Source organism: Talpa europaea (genome assembly GCF_964194135.1).
Source record: "Talpa europaea genome assembly, chromosome: 12".
In the NCBI taxonomy this organism is placed as follows: Eukaryota; Metazoa; Chordata; class Mammalia; order Eulipotyphla; family Talpidae; genus Talpa; species Talpa europaea.
The window spans coordinates 51928898-51948598 of NC_140079.1; the positions used below are offsets into that span (position 1 = coordinate 51928898).

General features: G+C 35.6%; 1 protein-coding gene across 1 annotated transcript in view; it reads left to right on the forward strand.

Moving 5' to 3' along the window:
* HMCN1 (hemicentin 1) overlaps positions 1–19701 on the forward strand; it is a gene marked incomplete at both ends in the record, with an annotated part of 509757 nt that overhangs the window by 244534 nt on the left and 245522 nt on the right. The window contains 7 exons of the mRNA XM_084251187.1: positions 2058–2153; positions 3339–3466; positions 6971–7115; positions 11015–11127; positions 15635–15794; positions 16417–16585; positions 18923–19050. Coding sequence (XP_084107313.1) covers positions 2058–2153; positions 3339–3466; positions 6971–7115; positions 11015–11127; positions 15635–15794; positions 16417–16585; positions 18923–19050 — 939 coding nt within the window. The remainder of the gene's footprint in view (positions 1–2057; positions 2154–3338; positions 3467–6970; positions 7116–11014; positions 11128–15634; positions 15795–16416; positions 16586–18922; positions 19051–19701) is intronic.

The window sequence follows — 19701 nt, forward strand, 5'->3', positions numbered from 1 at the left end:
CCAATTAGATGAGATTTAAAAAAGGAAAAATAAAAGGGCAATGTATTGACCAATGGATGCTTAATTGTATCATATAATCATCTGGAAGGACACTCATGATTAGAAACTTAGTTTGGGTGGAATTTTGATTTTCTGCGCAATTAGGACCGGGTTGATTATATGGGAAACATCTTGGTTAGAAGCAATGCATGACTTATTAACCAGGCGATTTGCTGCATTTCCCTTTGCAAATAAATGTTTATTATTGTTTAGAGTGGATACTGCCTGAATTTACTAATACAATTCTTCAGTTATTTGCCTATGATTAACAGAGGAGTAAAAACTTTGTTACTGCTGTTTATAGAGATCCTATGAAATTATTCATTATGGAAAGCTACATTTACTCTGCTAAAATCATGATCTGTCAACAGATTAAGCTGTGCTTATCTTAAGATATTTGTGAAAATGATAATCATTTCCCTATTTAACAACTTACCTTGTCTCCCCTTTTGCTCACAAGATGAAACCACAGTCTTTATAAGGTACTGGTCTACCTTTTCATTTTTGATTTCCTAACTACATCCACCCAACCTGTAACCTAGTAGTCTTCATTCTGACTACCCTATCACCCTTTTAATGAAAAATATTTTGTAATGTTCTTGTTATTATCCTGAAAAAATATGTAGGTATATTCAATGTACCTAGATAATGAAAATTATTTTAATATCCAAAATGGAGCACCAAGGAAGATAAAAGAAATTTATATTAAAATATTCTGAACAGCTCTGGCTTCATGAACTATGCATACACATTTATATAGCATTCCCATGTATTTGACAACTCAAATGTAGATCAAAGCAGGAATATGGGACTGATGATTCAAAAATGAAAACTAGTGAAGGAATTTTCTAAAATAGTGGCAATTCTGGCTGAAGTTTTTTATTTTCTTTCATTCACACAGAGTTATTTTGTAGGCATGTATGATTAAAGAAAGTCATCAGATCCACGAATTTCCAGTGGTACCTTCAAAAGTCTTGCTGGATTTGGATAATTGTTTATTTTGTGAATGTGTTCCATGCAAATGCCAACAAACTCCCCAAATCAAATTTCCTCTGTAAACTTCCACAATGCCCTTAGGGTGGTGTAGTGGCCATTGTTCTATTCTTTGAATAGATTGTCATTTTTTTCAAATCATTCTTCTGCCTTTGTAACCCATAAGTTTAGGCTGCCTTTTTATCCTACCAGCTGTGTTTTTAATGTCAGTTTTAATTGAAACAACATTGAATCATAATACTATATAAGTTTCAGCTGTATATCATTATAAATCAGCACCTGTTTATACTACTTTATAGTTTTCACCACTAAAAGTAGAATTCCATCATTCACCATATATATTCTCTATTTGCTCAATTTACCCATTCACCTTCCTGTTCTTTTCTGATATCCAATAATGTGGTGTTATAGTCTAAAGGTTTATTTTTGTTTTACTTTGTTTTGATACTTTATGCACCATATCTAAATGAAATCATACAATATTTAGCTTTCTTCATGTGACTTATTCTACTAAGCATAATACCATCTATTTTTGTCCATGTTGGTGCAAATGGCAGGATTTCATGTTTTTGTATAGCTGAGTAATATTCTATTGCATATATATACCATATCTCCCTTTCCACTCGTCTGTCAGTGGGCATCTAGGTTGTTTCTAATTCCTGGCTATAGTATATAATGCTCCAGTGAACATAGGGTGCATATATCTCTGTGCATTTGTGCTTTGTATTTGTCAGTCTACCTGCTATTTAGGGTAAGTTCAAATATTACCTCTATGTGTACCTTCCCTAACTCCCCTATATATGATCAGTCACTCCCGTCTCTGGCTCTCACAGTTCATTGTTTAAAACTCATGTTACGGCTTTTATCCTACTGCAGTGTGATTATTTTATGTGTGTCTTCTCCCTTAGAATGGGAACTACCAGAAGACAGCACTGTCCTTCCCATACACAGATCCCAGTACCACCTGGAACATAGTTAATGCTCCATAGATGGTGTTGATTTAGTAAATGGTCTCTTCTTTTTAGACTTATGGGCAAGTGATAAAGGAACCTATATTTGTGAAGCTGAAAACCAGTTTGGAAAAATCCAGTCCCAGACAACAGTAACAGTGACAGGACTTGGTAAGATCAATCATGTGCTTAAACACATATACTTCAATATCATCCAGCTTCTTTTACTGTATCATTTCCTGTTTATGCCACTTAAAGAAAAAAGATATCTGATCTCTGGACTAGCTTTTTGTCTCCACCCCAAGTCATAGATTGTTAGAAATGGAGATCATTCATCCAAACTTCCTTATCTTTCATTTGAAAAAATGAAGGTCAGTTTGAACGAATTGATTTAAGTCTAAATAGATACTAAGGTGGTAAAGTGCTTTTCTGGTTAACTTTTTTACATTTATCACTATAGTTAATTTGGAATTATTTTGGTATATGATATAAAATAAGAATATCATATTGTTTGTTCTAAGTGCTAACACATTAATTTCATTATCTTTCTTAAGTATTCTTTTCCCATTTATTAGACTTATTGGCATTTGTTCACATGCTGAATTTACATTTCTGTCTTCTTTTTACTGGGTCTTACATCTATGTCTATTTGTGCATTAGGACTACATTGTTTAAATTACTACAGCATTTAATGTGATTTTTAAACCTGTCAGTGTATGTTCCTCATTAATATGCATATATCAATTTTTCTTTATGTTTATCCCATTCTTCATTTACACATACCTTAAATTTTCCAAGTAGACTCTTGGGGAATTTTACTTTGATTTATCTTAAACTTATTCACTGATTTCTAGAAAATAAGATCTTTACAATACTTCTTTACCATTCCACTTAAGGCAGTCCATCTCATTTTATTTCCTTGAGCCATTATATGATAGCATCTGGCTCACTGATCTCATCTTTTGTGTTTTTCACTTCTTCAATAAATACTATTCAGTTTTCAAATTAATATTTCCTGAAAATAGTTCTAATTATTTCATTTTTATCTTTTAGTCACTCTTCATTTGTGTACTAAATACGTTGCAAATTTCTTAGCTTGTCATTTCTCATCTTCCATGTCATAAACTTACTCTTCTTTTTGTAAACTTCTCTACCTTTATGCAATTACTTCTTTAATTGAGTCTCCCAGTGATTAGAAGAGTCCTTTATCTCTACCTTCAAATTTATGCTTATTTATATTTTAAAAATTTGTTCTTAAAAACTCAATTCTTAAAGCATCGTTAAAGAGGACTATAAAATAGTTTGTCCTCCTTTTGGGTGAAATAGAGCTGAGTGCCTGTGGTTTCTCTGATTCAGTTGCTCCACTTATTGGAATCAGCCCATCAGTGGCCAGTGTAATTGAAGGACAGCAGCTGACTTTGCCCTGTGCTCTGTTGGCTGGAAATCCCATTCCAGAACGTCGGTGGATGAAGAATTCAGCAATGGTAAGAACATTTTAAACCCATGCTTTCAGTATTCTAACCATGAAATATCAGTTTAATAAATATGGTTTGTAAGTGTAACATGGCTGTTCTTCAGTGTTCACATGTTTACACAGTTCATATTACTTAGGAATTAATGAGATTGAAAAATAGTCAATGGTATCATTTTTATTATTTTTTATTAAATTCCATGTCACAACTCTTCTGAGAATACATAAAAGTTAAAACAAGTCATTTACATAACATTTTAATATATTTATATCCATTGCATGGCATAATGAAATGTTAAGATTTGCAGGAAAGTCTTCCATTTTATATATTAACCTTTATTATTATTAACTTCACACATTTTCTCTCTTATTATGAATTATTTAAATATGTGGTTCTATTTTATGTCTTTGTTTTTCAGTGTTTAATTCTTTTTGCCATTGACTTTTTTTTTTTAAATAATAAATTTTATTTTTATATTCCCCCATACAATTGCAAACGCCCCATTCTGACCCCAATCCTTCCCCTCCCGCCCCCCACCCCCCAAAAAGTGTCTCTGGTTCATAGTTTTCTGTTGATTTTGATTTTCACTTTCTTATATTCATTTTCCTGGTCCCTTATTTAAGTTCTCTAGATTCCTGCTATGAGTGAGACCATCCGGTATTTTTCTTTTTCTTTTTGGCTTATTTCGCTGAGCATGATCCCTTCCAGCGCCATCCATGTTGCTGCAAATTGCATGTGTTTATCTTTTTTGAATGCTGAGTAATATTCCATGGTATATATGTACCACATCTTCTTGATCCAGTCATCTATTTTTGGGCATTTGGGTTGTTTCCAAAGCTTAGCTATTGTAAACAGTGCTGCTATAAACATAGGGGTGCAGGTGCTCTTTGGAATTGATGTTTCTGTGTCCTTTGGGTAAATACCTAGGAGTGGAATTGCTGGATCATATGGAAGCTCTATGTTTAGTAGGTCCAGAAATCTCCATACAGCTCTCCATTGTGGTTGGACCAGTTTGCACTCCCACCAACAGTGCAGAAGAGTTCCTTTTTCTCCACACCCTCGCCAACATTTGTTGTTGCTAGTTTTTTTTAATATGTGCCATTCTCACTGGTGTGAGATGGTATCTCATGGTAGTTTTGATTTGCATTTCCCTGATTACAAGTGATGTTGAACATTTTTTCATATGTCTGTTGGCCATTTGCATTTCCTCTTCAGAGAAGTTTCTTTTTACCTCTTCTGCCCATTTTTTGACTGGATTATTTTCTTTGTTGTTGCTGAGTCTCATCAGCTCTTTGCAGATTTTTGTGATCAGTCCTTTATCATTAGTATTGGGTGCAAAAATGTTCTCCCAGTTGGTGGGGTTTCTCTTTGTTTTTGTTATTGTCTCTTTTGCTGTGCAGAAGCTCTTTAATTTGATGTAGTCCCAGCTGTTTATCTTTGCCTTCACTATCACTGCTTTGGGTGATGTGTCTGTAAAGATGTCTTTGATGTGCAAATCACGTAGTGTTTCGCCTATATTTCCTTCTATGTATTTTATGGTTTCAGGTCTTATGTCTAGTTCTTTAATCCATTTTGAGTTGATTTTTGTGTCTGGTGTGAGGTAGTGGTCAAGCTTCATTCTTTTGCATGTAGCGACCCAGTTTTCCCAGCACCATTTATTGAACAAACTTTCTTTGCTCCAATGCATAGTCTTTGCTCCTTTGTCAAAGATTAGTTGACCATAAATCTGTGGGTTTATTTCTGGATTTTCTATTCGATTCCATTGGTCTGTATGTCTGTTCTTGTTCCAATACCATGCAGTTTTGATGATTATGGCTTTGTAGTATAGTTTGAAGTCTGGGAGTGTGATGCCTCCATTTCCTTCTTTTTTTTTCAGTAGAGCTTTGGCTATTCGGGGTTTTTGGTGTTTAATTCTTAATTATGAAAGGAAGTGAAAAATGTTTACAATTCCATGAGGATTTTCTGTAAACATGCTATTATTCATGGAAATCAGTTTTCATTTAGTCAGAGCGTTTCTCTTTCCATTTTCCAGAATAGTTAGCCTCACTCTCTTCTTGAAATATCAAGTAGGAGTGAATTGTCTCCATGGAATAAGATATGAAATTGTTCATATTTGTGTAACAACCTAAGAAAAATTAGTACAACTTTTTCGATGATAAATACCTTTACAACAAAACATGATACTGTTTGAACAGTAACATATCCCTTTAATGAGTAAAGTGCATAAATGGTGCAGATTTGGAAGGGATTATTTTTACCTGAGATTATTCCCAGCCTTCTCTGACATACCTCCTATAGCCTGCATTGTCTTCTAATATTTGCATCTGTCAATGACTGGCGTGAGTATTGAGATTGTCACTTTATTTGACTCGAATGAGTATTTATGTGCCAAAATAAAAATATCAAGTGACTTGCTAGTAGTCATTTGAAAAGGCCTTATTTAAGCCCAAAGTGAAAATTGCTAGTGAAATTTGAGTCCTGAGTGATGACAAAAAAAATTACAGAAACTTGAACCAACTGATGTCTATTTCTCTTTTCCAGCATGTATATACTGTGACAAAAGTTAGTAGGAATAAATTTGGGAATTATATCATGATGACATATAATTGATACTGTGCTTGGTAAAAACTTTGGCTCATCATTTTTCATTGAAGGATGTTAAAATTGTTTTCTTCTTTATATGACATTAAAAACCTAGTTGGAAACAAAACAGATCCAGTTTTGGCGTAGGTAACATTGCATTAAAAAAACAAGCAACAACAATGTTGGTAAGGATGTGGTGAAAAAGGAACTCTCTTATATTGCTGGTGGGAGTGCAAACTGGTCCAGCCACTATGGAAAACTGTCTGGAGGTTCCTCAGTCTACTAAAAAATGGAGCTACCATATGACCTGGCAATTCCACTCCTAGGGATCTACCCAAAGGATAAAAACACGCTGATGCAAAAGAACACCTGTACCCTTGTGTTTATTGCAGCACTATTTACAATAGGTAAAAACTGGAAACAACCCAGATGCCTTAAAATAGATGACTGGATCAAGAAGATGTGGTACATATACACAATGGAATATTATTCAGCAATCAAAACAGATAAACTCATGCCATTCACAGCAACGTGGTGGATGGAGCTAGAAGGAATTATGCTCAGTGAAATAAGCCAGAAGGAAAAAGAAAAATATCACATGGTTCTACTATAATGGGAATATAGGGGAACCAATTAAAACATCAGTGTAAAAAATAATAACAGTACAAAGCACAACAAAGCAAAAATGGACAATTATAAATCAGAGACATACTGCAGGGGAGGAGGAGGGAGCGGGACCAGAGGGAGGGAGGGAAGAGTACAGGGGACTGAAGTGATGGTGCACGGGTGCATTGGTGAAGGAAACTATGGGGACTACACCTAAGGGGGTGGGGGAAGCAAATATTATTTAAAAATGAACAATTATGTAAAAATTTAAAAAATAATAAAATTAATTTTTAAAAAATTAATTAAAAATGACTTTTTCTCTTTAAGTTGGTCCAAAATCCTTACATTACTGTACGCAGTGACGGGAGCCTCCATATTGAAAGAGTTCGCCTTCAGGATGGAGGCAAATATACTTGCGTGGCTAGTAATGTTGCTGGAACCAATAACAAAACTACCACTGTGGATGTGCATGGTAAGAGACACTTGATTGTAATTCTTGCCAAAGCAAGTTGGGTTCTTATCTTAAATCTAGTTAAAAGAAGAAGATCTTTCCTAGTGGTTATTCTTAATAAAAACTTTATTTCTTGAACAATATTTACATTGATAAGATTGCAGATTTCCCTTTCCAATGTACACAAGAAGACATTACTGGGAGTCACCAGCTGGTCAAGGACTTTTGTATGTAATTCCTTAATTGATACAAGTGAAGTCAGTTCTCAAAGAATTATGTTTAAAAATACATGTTCATTTCAGGGAATCCGAACTTATATCATTCAAATTGCCGTTTCTTTTTGGATTGAGAAACAAGCATGTCTTACTAATGAACCCTTTATGTGTTAGTAGAAATGATCTAAACTTTTCTAAAGGTCACCCCATGTGCTCCAAACAATCTTCTTGTATTAGTTAAATAACTTAAAGGTCACAAATAAGAAAACCCAGAAGCAATCTTTTTCCATTTGTGACTAACAGCTTAACAGTTACCAAACATTTCATATCTCATTAAATGACAACTTCATAGCTTAAGAAATTGTCTTAATTATTTTTGTATATTTTCTTTAAAAAAACTTGCAACATTGATTTTATTTTTTAAGTGTAATATTAAAAAATAGCTCTGTATACAGGGATGAAAGTCTTAGGAAGAAAGTAGCACAGAAAATTTATTTTTGGTAGTTAATTCAATCTTTTTTAAGACATGAATTAGACATTCCAGTAGTTTCCAAATTCTGCTTGCTCTGTTGAAAATTTCACTGGATGCAGGCCATATTCTTTTGAAGAGATCATCTTTTTACTTTATTTCCGTATTTGTTTTTTATTTTGAATCTCTTTTATCAAAGCTTCAGGACTTGAGTATATTTAGTTCCTGGGCATGGACATCCAAATTGTGTTTGTAGTCCCCCTGATGTGGGGACTCCAAAGAGTTAGGCAAGAGTTGGGGCTAAAGAGTACAATGAATTCATAGTTGCCTTTTTTTCTTTTAAATATATAAAGTGTTGAGACTACTGAGACAGTTACCTTATTTTTGAATCATTTTTTTTCTGAATTATATATTTAACTTTTTCTTTGGTATATTTTATTGAGGTAATGTTGGCAAACATGCTGTATATGTTTCAAAGAATGTTAGATTTCTTTGTAAATAGTGCCTTCTATCTCTTTCAATTTTATACCAAATTCACACAAATATTCTTGAAGAAATACTATTTTGAAGAAATACAAAAGAAACATTAAATTAGTTATAGCCTAAAGGCCAAATTGAATATAGCTGTGTTTAACTCTGTGCGTGTGTGTGTGTGTATGTGTGTGTTTAAAGACCACTCTTCGATTTCTCAGAGAGAAATTATGGCCTGTCTTAAGAATCTAGTGTAAAAATAACTTCATGTCACTTCCCTTTGGCTTCTAGCAACTGCCTTGAATATTGTTGTAGCAGCAGGAAGGGGCAGAACAGGATATCTATGATCCCAGCAGACCTGGTAAAGGATAGTCCTGGAGCCCCCTGTGTGTTTCTCAGGCCTTTATTAAGCTTTTACATGTAGTACAGGGACTGGGGGGCGGGGGGAGTCTCCACTTTGGGCTCTCTGGCTTCTTCCTCCTGCATCTGCTTCTCTTAACAAATAAATCAGTACTGCATCCATGGCCCACAAGAGTAAAACACAACTAAATATAACAATGTAACAAAATGCAGGTGCCTGCCATCAAGCATGCAATCCTAATGGTGGAAGGGCAGGAAAGCCTGAAAATCATTTATCCTACAATTGTGTTGAGAAGGATTTGGAGGAAATTTTGGGTGTGTTGACCCCACCGAAATAAACAGTCAGTTATTTCACTAGCAATATGTTTTTTTCCCCAGAAATAACAGCAAAATTTTGGAAAGTGCAGTCTCATTTTGAAATATGGGCACACTTTCTCAGAATAAAGAACACTTCCTTCTGTACCTTTAGGAGGGGCATTTTCTTATTGGCTGAGCAGTTGCTGGATAGGTAGACATTGCCTATTTCCTCTGATGGGAGATCCATGTGTCCCCTACCTGGATTCTGTGATGTGTGGCGATTGCCCATGTGTGAGAACTTTCTTTCAGCCTCACAACCTCATCTAAATAAAGTTTCTGTATATTAAAGTCACAGGTGAAAGGGTGACTGAATTAGTTGTGATGTCTGCCAAGTCAGAGCAGCGAGGAGAAGGCAGACAAACCAATGTTGTGGTTTATCATAATGCAATAAATTTTAATAATTAAAAGATAATGTGTCAATTCACAACATCATTTCTTCCATCTTTGTCCAAAATGTGTAGTCAATTTAGAAAATAAGTCTTAAAAAAATCATTCCATTTAACATGAACTAAGCCAGCAATCATTCATCTTACAGTTTTGTCTTTGTGTTAGATTGATTCAGCATCACTGCCTTTCTGCACCTCTGTATTTATGTTGTTAGCACTGCCAAGCTTTCATCTCTCTGCCTCTTCACTTTTAAGAATACTCATAAAGAACTCTCACCCAATTCTTAGAAGAATAAATTGATGAATGCAAATATAAATGGAGACTAAAATGACAAACCATTTTCGTTGTCATATTGCTTTATAGAGATTGACGATCTGGAAAGAAACAACTCTTCCATACCCAAGTGTCATCGGATTTCAAAACTGTTGCTTAAATTTGCCACTTTCCTTTATAGCTGTCAAACTCAATATGCATTTAAGAAAATAGCTTATTCTATGTTGCCACAAAATGATATCATAGTTGAAAGTTGACTATTCCATGGTGATTATGGAAATTAAATTTCTTACTTTAGAGAGAAGCCTGACATTCTTTTTTAGAGATAGAAATTTGATGCCAATTCTTTATGAAGAAATTATCTAAAGAATAAATCCAGCTATAGGAAAATGTGAGTATGTGGCAAACCTAATCGAAGCCTTCCAAGATGGTTTTTACACTGAAGTCTCTGATATCTCTTGTTCTGGCAAACTTCTGCTCCAGGATACTCTGGTAATTCTGGACACATTTGACATAGAGGCAAGAGGCACAGTGAATGCTTGGCTTGCAGGGAGCTGTTCCATTCTTGTCTGGGGGACAGAAGGGATATACCTGGTCCATATTGGCTTGCATTGTGCTCATTGTTCTATGTTAAGAGTTTTCTTGTATGGTAGCTTCTATAGTTCAAGTAATTATTTTGAGAGCACTGAGTATTGTTAAGATTTTTGTATGTGAGTTGATTATAATTACTGGAGTTATATACAGAATGGATTGATTAACATTTTTCCTTTTCCTTTTACTTGTACTCATAATGTTAATTCTTCAGTTGCTTTCTAAAGTCAAAAGGTATGTTAGTCTTCTTAATGAAAAATATTAACTTAGAATTCTATATTTCAGTCTTTTAAATGTAATTCTAAGGCCCTCAAGTTTTACTGTTGAATTCCTTTTAAGAAAACAAATTCTTTTTTCTAGGTTATATTTAAAGGCTCACTAAGTGATTCTTGGGTATACACAGATATTTAATGTGTAGTGGTTAACCAAACCATTTCTCTGGTGGGTTTACTAGCTCACATATGCTTAATAGAGAATATACAATGACGAAAGAGAATTGTAAGCTATGTAACTGTTAACATATAATCCTATCTTGGATTTCCAGGGGGGAAATAAATGAAGTTTCTTCAGTCCCTTTTATTTTTACTAGAAAAGTTATTGGACATAATTTATTGCTCGATTTCAAGTTTTATTAACTACTTCAGATCACAACATAATTTCCCTATTTCTATCAGCAAGTGTTGAATCTTTGCTAGGTTTTGTGTTTAATATATATTTAAAAAGTTCAACTTTAAATATAGGAGAGGCTAAAATGGAAGTGCAGTTGCTCAGATTCTGGTTCTTGCTTCTTTTTTCAGTTCTGCCAACCATCCAGCATGGGCAGCAGATACTCAGTACAATTGAAGGCGTTCCAATAACTCTACCATGCAAAGCAAGTGGAATCCCCAAACCAGCTATTGTCTGGTCCAAGGTAAATGACACAATTGGTGATGTCCATTAATGTCACACATTATACCAACAATAGTTGAATATTTTTGATCAGACATGGTACTTGTGGCTATACCATAGAACTTTATAAAAAGGAAAATCTATGCAGCTATGTCAATTAAGGCACTCTTAAAGGGTATCAACTGCAATTACTAGCTGATTCTTGAACAGTATTACCAACTCATTGGTGTACATGTGGCAGCGAACTCTGTGTCAGGACCTTCACTAAGCTGCTTCCATTAGCAGATTCAACCCTCAGCCCTTCTGCTTTGAGCCACTCTGGGGTGCAGCTTGTACCCTCTGCCACACTTCATGCATGTCCTTCACTGCTTTTTTGGACTCAGGGTTTTCTCAAAATCCCAGAAGGCCACTCAGTCCTCACCCAGGGAGTCAAGAATTTGACTCTTGTGGGGAAGAGTAGGTGTCCTATAAAAATGCCCTGCTTTTTCTCCTTCAGAAGAAGGAGAAAACCTCCTGCATAGCTGGAGGTTCTTCGTGTTGAAACTCATCAGCCCAGCCACAGAGGCAGCAGAGCAGTGGAGCCCTTGATTAGCTTACTTCTCTTCTTCTTTTCTGCTCAAGCCTCTGGGGATCACATTCTGAGTAAATTTCCCACTCCCACAGCTTTATCTCAATCTGCTCTTCTGTGAAGCCAAAATATGACACATATACAAGCTCATTTATTCCCTACTATATCCTTGTCATGAAGTTGTTCGATTTTTACTTGTATTGCAGTGAGGAAAAACCCATTTCCTGAGGAAGTCCTTTCCATCTTTGAAAAACCATGAAGATGGCATATTTTCTATAAATTAATTTAAATTTGGCAGATAAAAAATAATTTTAAATTATGGAATAATAATGAAATATGGCATTTGTAATATTAGTGCTACAACCAAAATATTTTACTGTACCATCTAACTTTATATATCTGAAAATCTTTCAAATAATGCACAGTTTCAGTTCCAAACCACCATAATAAAGCAAATATTTCAATAAAGTGAGTCATATGAATTTTTGGTTTTTCAATACATATAAGTTATGTTAAGATTATACTATAGTCTTTTAAGTGAGCAATAGCATGTCTGAGAAAATAATTTATATACCTTAATTTAAAATACTTTATTGCTCTAAAATCATCTGAGATTTCAGATTATCAGGATGGTGATTGCTGAAGGTTGGGGTGGCTGTGGCAATTTCTTCAAATAAGACAACAATAAAGTTTGCCACATTCATGGATTCTTCTTTTCACAAGACTTCTCTGTAGCATGTAATGTTTTTGGTAGCATTTCACCCACAGTAGAACTTCCTTCTAAATTGGAGTCTGTCCTCTCAAACCTTGCCACTGATTTTTCTACTACATTTATGCAATATTCTAAATCTTTTGTTGTCATTTCAACAATGTTCACAGAATCTTCTACTGAAGTAAATTCTGTCTTAAAAAGCTGCTTTGCTGGCTCCCTCATTGGAAGCAGCTCCTCATCCACTGAAGTTTTACTGTGAGATTGTAACAGTTAATTTACATCCTTAGGTTCTACTTTATTCTATTTCTCTCATTATTTCCACCACATCTGCAGTTTCTCCTTCCACCAAAGTCTTGAACTCCTCAAAGTCATCTATGAGGGTTGGAATAAACATCTTCCAAGCTATCTTTAATATTTTTATTCCCTTCCATGGGTCATGAATTTCATTAATGCTATCTAGAATGGTCAGTCTTTTCCAGGTTTTCAAGTTGCTTTGCCCAGCTCTATCAGAGGAATCACTATCTATGGTAACTGGCCTTCAGCATGTATCCCATAAGTAATAAGTCTTGAAATTCAAAGTGATTCCTTGATCCATGAACTATGAAATGGATGTTGTGTTAGCAAGCATGAAAGTAACATTAATCTCCTTGAACAACTTCATCAAAGCTCTTGGGAGACCAAGTAAATTGTTAATAAACAATAAAACTTTGAAAGGAGTATTTTCTGATTACTAGATCTCAACAGAAGACTTAAAATACTCAATAATATAAACCATGCTGTCTATATGCTAATATATTAGAAATGCTAATGTCCACACTTTGTGTTTCATTTAAAGACCTCAGACAGAGTAGCTTCAACACCATTCTAAAGAGGCCCAGTTTTTTTCAGAGTGATAAATGAGCATTGGCTTAAATTTAAAGTCACTAGCTGTCCCCTAACAAGAAAGTCAGTCTGTCCTTTGAAGTTTTGTAACCAAGAATTGACTTCGGCTACTTTGGCTAGCTATGAAAGTCCTAGATGTCATCTTCTTTCTTATACTGTAAAGCTATTTCATCTACACTGAAAATTTACTGTATCGTATAACCTCCTCCATCAATGATCTTAGTAGATATTCTAGATAACTTATTACAGCTCTATCTTAGCACTTGCTATTTTACCTTGCAATTTTATGTCAGGAATATCATCTTTCCTTATTACCTCATAAACCAAGCACTGCTATCTTCAAACTTTTCTCCTGAGGCTTCTTTACCTCACTCATAATTCATAGACTCAAAGAGAGTTAGTAGGGCCTTGTTCTGGATTCGGCTTTGACTAAAGGGAAAGTTGCAACTGATTGGTCTTCTCTCCAGGTCACTAAATCTTTCTCTATATCAAAAATAAGTCTGTTTTGCTTTCTTATCATTAATGTATTCTCTGGATTAGCACTTTCAACTTCCCTCATGGATGTTTCCTTTGCATTCACAACTTGGCTATATCTTTGGCACAAGAGGCCTACTTCTCACCCTCTTTCAGTCTTTGACATGCCTTCCTCATCAACCTTAATTTACAGTGAGTGACATGTGACTTTTCCTTTCATTTGAGCACTCAGGGCTATGGAAATTTCAGGGCTATGGAAATAGGGACACCAGAGGAGAGGGAGAAAAATGGAGCAGCAGCCAGTCAGGGGAACAGTTAGAACACATATAACATTAGTGGATAAAGTAGGCCATCTTATGTGGGTACAGTTTGAGGCATCCCAAAAAAATTGCAATAGTAACACAAAGATAACTGATCACAGATCACCATAACAGATATAATAATAATGAAAAATTTTGAAATATTGTGAGAATTACAAAATGTGACATACACACACCATGTGAGCACATGTTGGAAAAATGGCACCAATTGACTTACTCAACACAAGATGGCCACAGACATTCAATATTGTAAAAATCTCAATATCTGGAAGTGCAATAAAATGAGGTGTCCCCAGGAAAAAGACTAATTAATGCAAAGTAAAAATCAAAAGCAACAAGCAATTATAAACCAGAGACACACTATGGGGGAGGGGGGGAAGGAAGGATTAGGGTCAAAAATAAGGGGGGTGCAATTGTATGGGGAATATAACCAAAATGGAAATGCATACATTGTGCAAAAATGAAAAATGATGTAAGAATTGTATGAAATAAAATATTTAAAAAAATTCTTAAAAACTGAAAAAAAAAATGAGGTGTCACTATACAGAGAAGTTGGTAAGTCAACAGCTTTAAATGAAATTAAAAGATAAAGATTTCTGCATTCTGGACAAAAATTACATGATGAAGGTGATCCCCAAACTGACAGTGTCTGGTGTGGAGTAGAAGTTTAATGCATTTTAGGGAAATACAAAATGGAAATCTTTCCAAGCTGGCCTGGGTGCTGTGGGCAAGCACAGAGGTTAAAAGTTTGGGGTTCAGAGTCTAACTGCTAGGTTCTAGTTCTTTATCACTGGCTGACTCTGTGACCTTGGGCTAGTTGCTTCACCCCTCCCTCCAGATTTTCACATTTCCTTCTGTAAAATGGGGTTGTGGTAGTTTCTCCTCATAATGTTTGTGTGGCCAGTTAAATAGCACTCAGGGCAGTACCTGGCTCTGCATAAGCACTGACTCATCCACTGCTGTTCCCATTCCCCCCTATATTTTTCAACAGCTCTATAATGAAGAGGACAGGGTTTAGTATGATGAAATAGCATCTTAGCTTTGTCTAATCTTTCTTATCAATAACTGCCTTCATCTTTTTAAATCTACTCATTTCTCTTTGGAAATATTTTTTTAAAGATTTATTTATTTAGGCATACAAGAACTGGGGTACAGGCCAGAGGTGCGGGGGGCAGTGAGAGGATTCACCAGAGACAGAGTGGGGAACAGAACAGCCAGATCTACTGAAATATACTGCTGAGGGAAGTAGCGGGTGAGACAGGAGAGGTCTGCTGCACCATGTGGGTAGCTCCCTGGACAGGGATTGAACTCATGCTGCAGTGGCTGTGGACAGCTTCATAGGTTGCGTCTTAACCCCCTGCACCACCAAGGAGGCCCTCTCTTTGGAAATATTTTGTTCCTCTCTCTTCCAGTCTATCAGTCACTTCTTTAGGATCTTTTCTCACACATTTTATTAATTTGTCAGTTAGTTACATAGCTACGTCATTGGCGGGGGGTAGGGAGCACATCTTCACACTTCCATGTATGCACCAACTACACTCATGAACACTTTGGTCCTTGCTGTCTTCTGCAGAAAGGAGAGCTGATTTCTACTAGCAGTGCGAAGTTCTCAGCTGGGGCTGATGGGAGTCTGTATGTTGTATCCCCCAGTGGTGAGGAGAGCGGGGAGTATATCTGCACAGCCACCAACGCAGCTGGCTACGCCAAGAGGAAAGTACAGTTAACTGTCTACGGTGAGAGCCCTGAAGGACTGGGTTTCTCGAACTCTGTCTGTGCCAAAGCTCATGTTTCTCTCCCAAATAATGTTATAAGGACTGTACCCCTAAAGCAAACTGTTCCCCCAAGTTTATAATTTTTTTACATGTGCATTTTCACTACCAACCAGCATCTCCTTTACTTAGATTTTGATATAAAGGGAGGCTACTTTTAAAGTCTTTTGGAAAAATTTTATGGTGTTTTCCCAAGGAGTAGGCTTATTGCACCCAGTGCTCTTCAGAAACACCACTTAGTTAAAACTCCTAATGAAGCCAAACCTCAGCTATGTCTTGGTTAGTGCTCTGCCTTGAGGGCTTTCTTTTGCAGACGGCAGACTCTAAAGGGCATTGCAGCCAACCTCTTCATTATGTTCTGAAAGGAAGAGCAGAAAAGGGAAACTTTCTAAATCATTTTCATTTTAGCTCTCCTAGTAAGTGTATTAATGGAAAGTTTTAGATATTCTCCAAAATTTTAGAATAAACATTTTGGTAAATTACTTAAGAATATAAGGACATTAGGTATTTCTAAATTTCCATGTAAATTAAAGTACACTTTGTTTTCAGTGGATTATTTTTCTTCCAAAACGTGTGTTTATTTTAGTAAGGCCCAGAGTGTTTGGAGACCAGCGAGGACTGTCTCAGGACAAGCCTGTGGAGATCTCTGTCCTTGCAGGGCAAGAGGTGACACTTCCCTGTGAAGTAAGGAGCTTACCACCACCCATAATTACCTGGGCCAAAGAGACCCAGCTCATTTCTCCATTCTCTCCAAGGTAGGAATCTTGGGTGAATTGCAGCCGAAGAAAACTTCATCTCTTGGGTCATGTGGTTCTATCCCTGTTCAGATTTGTATTTATTTATTTATTTTTAAAGATTTATTTACTTTTTATACAAGAATTTGGGTACAGGCCAGATGTGCGGAAGGGTGAGAGGATTCACCAGAGACAGAGCGGGGAACAGAACAGGCAGACTGAAGAAATACATTGCTGAGGGGAGCAGCGGGCGAGACAGGAGAGGTCTGCCTCACCGTGTGGGATTCTTGCCAGCCAGCCGGTATTGAACCCATGCTACAGAGGCTACAGACAGCTTCAAAGTGCGGTGCTCAACCGCCTGTGCCACCAGGGAGGCCCTGTTCAGATTTTTAAATGTCTCACAATTTTTTTTAATTTCCTAAGTGGTGTATTCTACTTAGAGTATGTGTGGCTCACATTTAACAAGGGAAGCTTTTATCAATTGTAGTTTTTATCACTATGCATATCTTGGTTTCTACATTACTGGCAAAGTTTATGTTTTGCTCATATTTTTTTCCTGATCAACTTAGATTCAATTTATTTATGTATAAACTTTATTTTAGGGCTTTCCTAAGCAGTCTGGTTAGTCCAAGCTTTTGTCTTAATATATTGGGCAATAGCAGTGGTAACAAATACCTTGTTTTTATTATCAAGGGATTAAGGGCAGATCTCAGTTAGCTATGGCCATGAGAGAATAGTTTTAAAAAAAAAAGTTATGGAAGAAGAAAAAAAGAGTCTACAAAAATGAGAAGAACTTCACCTAACTTGTCAAGAGTACTAGCCAAAAGAAAAAAAATCAGATTAAGAGGTCAGAAAATGAGAAATTCAGTTAGAAATAGCCGCAAAATTAAGATTTAAATTTAGGATAATTTAGATGTACATCCAGCCTGTTGAAAAGATATAAACTTTCTAAATCATTATTTAGAATCAAAAATGCCAACATCCATCCCTAGCATTATTTCCCACTGGTACATCTTGCAAGGGAGTAATTACAACAGAACAAATTTATGTGTAGATTCTTGTTATAGCCGGTGTATATCACACACAGAATTCAGTTAATCCCAATGGAGCAATAAAATATGATAGACACTCTGATATGGGATTTTGATGGTTTGTAAAAATCTTCTTGATTAAACCATTACGCAAATAAAGGCCTACTGAGATAGTATATTTGATAGGCTAAGTGGTGTGAAAAGCAGAATGCCAAAGCATTTAAGATCACAACCTTTGTTGCCAGGCAGGTTTCAGTTTAATGTTATCTCCATGACTTAAGCTTGCTTGAAACTCTCTGTGATTCTGTGATTTTTTTCAACAAGACTTTCTGAGCTCCAGATTTTTTGTTTATAGAATGGGATAAAACTTACCTGAAATTATATGAGATAATGTATATTCCACACTCCCTGTGTCAAATTCACAAGGAATGGGAGCAATTACTATTTTAACTCGACATCACGCCAGAATTTACTGGCAGAATGAGAACTATAGTCTCTAGATAGTGTCTGTTAGACTTGTTGATATGTAATTATGAAGTTATAGATTAACACCACTATAGTTTCTCTCCCATTGGTGACAAGAATGATAAACAGAAACAACTTTACAGTAAAACTTTACTATTACAGTAAAAAAAATTGCTATGAATGTTTTTGAATAAAAGAAACACCATACTACAGACAAGATGAAGTTTTATTCTCCCACTCTCCAGTGATTATCTTTTTTCTCCCTTTCCAAGAGCAAACACTGCCCAGACTTGGCATTCTGTATATACAACCTTGAACAGTATAGAATGTTGTTTTTGTGTGTCTGTTTTCAATTTTCCATTGTAACATATCCCATATTATTTTTCTTGTACTTGCTTTATAAAATCAGCATTTATCCACTTTGAGCATATAGATTTAGTTTTTTTTTTATTTTAACAAGTATATGGCACATTTTATTTATACATTTCCCTATTCATAGAAATGTATGTTCTTTTGTTTTTCTCTCTACTCTAGATGGCATGATAATTAATCTTTCCATGTGGAAAGCTAGTTGTCCAATGCCATTTGGACTAGCCATTCCATTCGTTGGTTTTTGTAATGTCACCTCTGATATTGCACATTACACAGATAGTTTTCCTATGTTTAAAACTTGTGTTTTGGGTGGGATGCTGGGGTATCTGGCCTTAACTATTTTTCCATTTGCCTGTTTAATCACTTTATTCATCTTAACTTTATAAGAAATGTTGGTATTAAGTAGATCTATCTGGCCTTCTCCACACTTTGGAGTAGTTCCATAAAGGATATCTAAAGTGCCATGTTCTGTGTGGTTTCTTTCTCTTAGACACATGTTTCTCTCTTCTGGCTCAATGAAGATCACTGAGACTCGAGTTTCTGATAGTGGGATGTACCTTTGTGTTGCCACAAATCTTGCTGGGAATGTGACTCAGTCCGTTAAATTAAATGTCCACGGTGAGTTTTGAATGAGAGAGTGTGGTCACTCTGAGGACTGGCCTTGTGGAAACCATCATCTGTTTCTTTGACAGTTTACCCCCAAATTGTGTAGAGGGTCTTTGTAGAAAAAAAATGTCTAAAATCTAAACTTGTGATTTTCTGTCATTTATTCTGAAAAGTTTATCTGCCATTTATAAACAAACTTCTCCTTGGTCCTCAAATGATAGTATGATTTTTGTATCTTTATTTTGCTTGTTGCCCATAATCAATTATGACTATTGTTGATTTAACAGTAAACAAATATGTATTCAGATGGGTGGGATTTTGTAGAAATGATTGTGAGTTCTCAGAGAGGGATTTATTAGTATTAAATAGCCATTTTCAATATGTAAGCAGCTCAGCAACTGAAAAAAATATACTTCCTAGGATTCTTTTACTACTTTAAGACTCTCTAGTTAATGTACTTGTATTCCCTCAATTTACCATAGTCTAGTTATTTATTTGTTTGACACGTACTTATTGAGTACTTACTCTAAGCAGTACTTACTCTAGGTGTTGGATATTCAAATATCATATGTTTTCTCAGATTGTACTGACCTGATTTAGCTCACATCAATCACAACAGTAGTGTCCTGTTGATCATGGGATTGAAAATCCCGAGAGACTTCT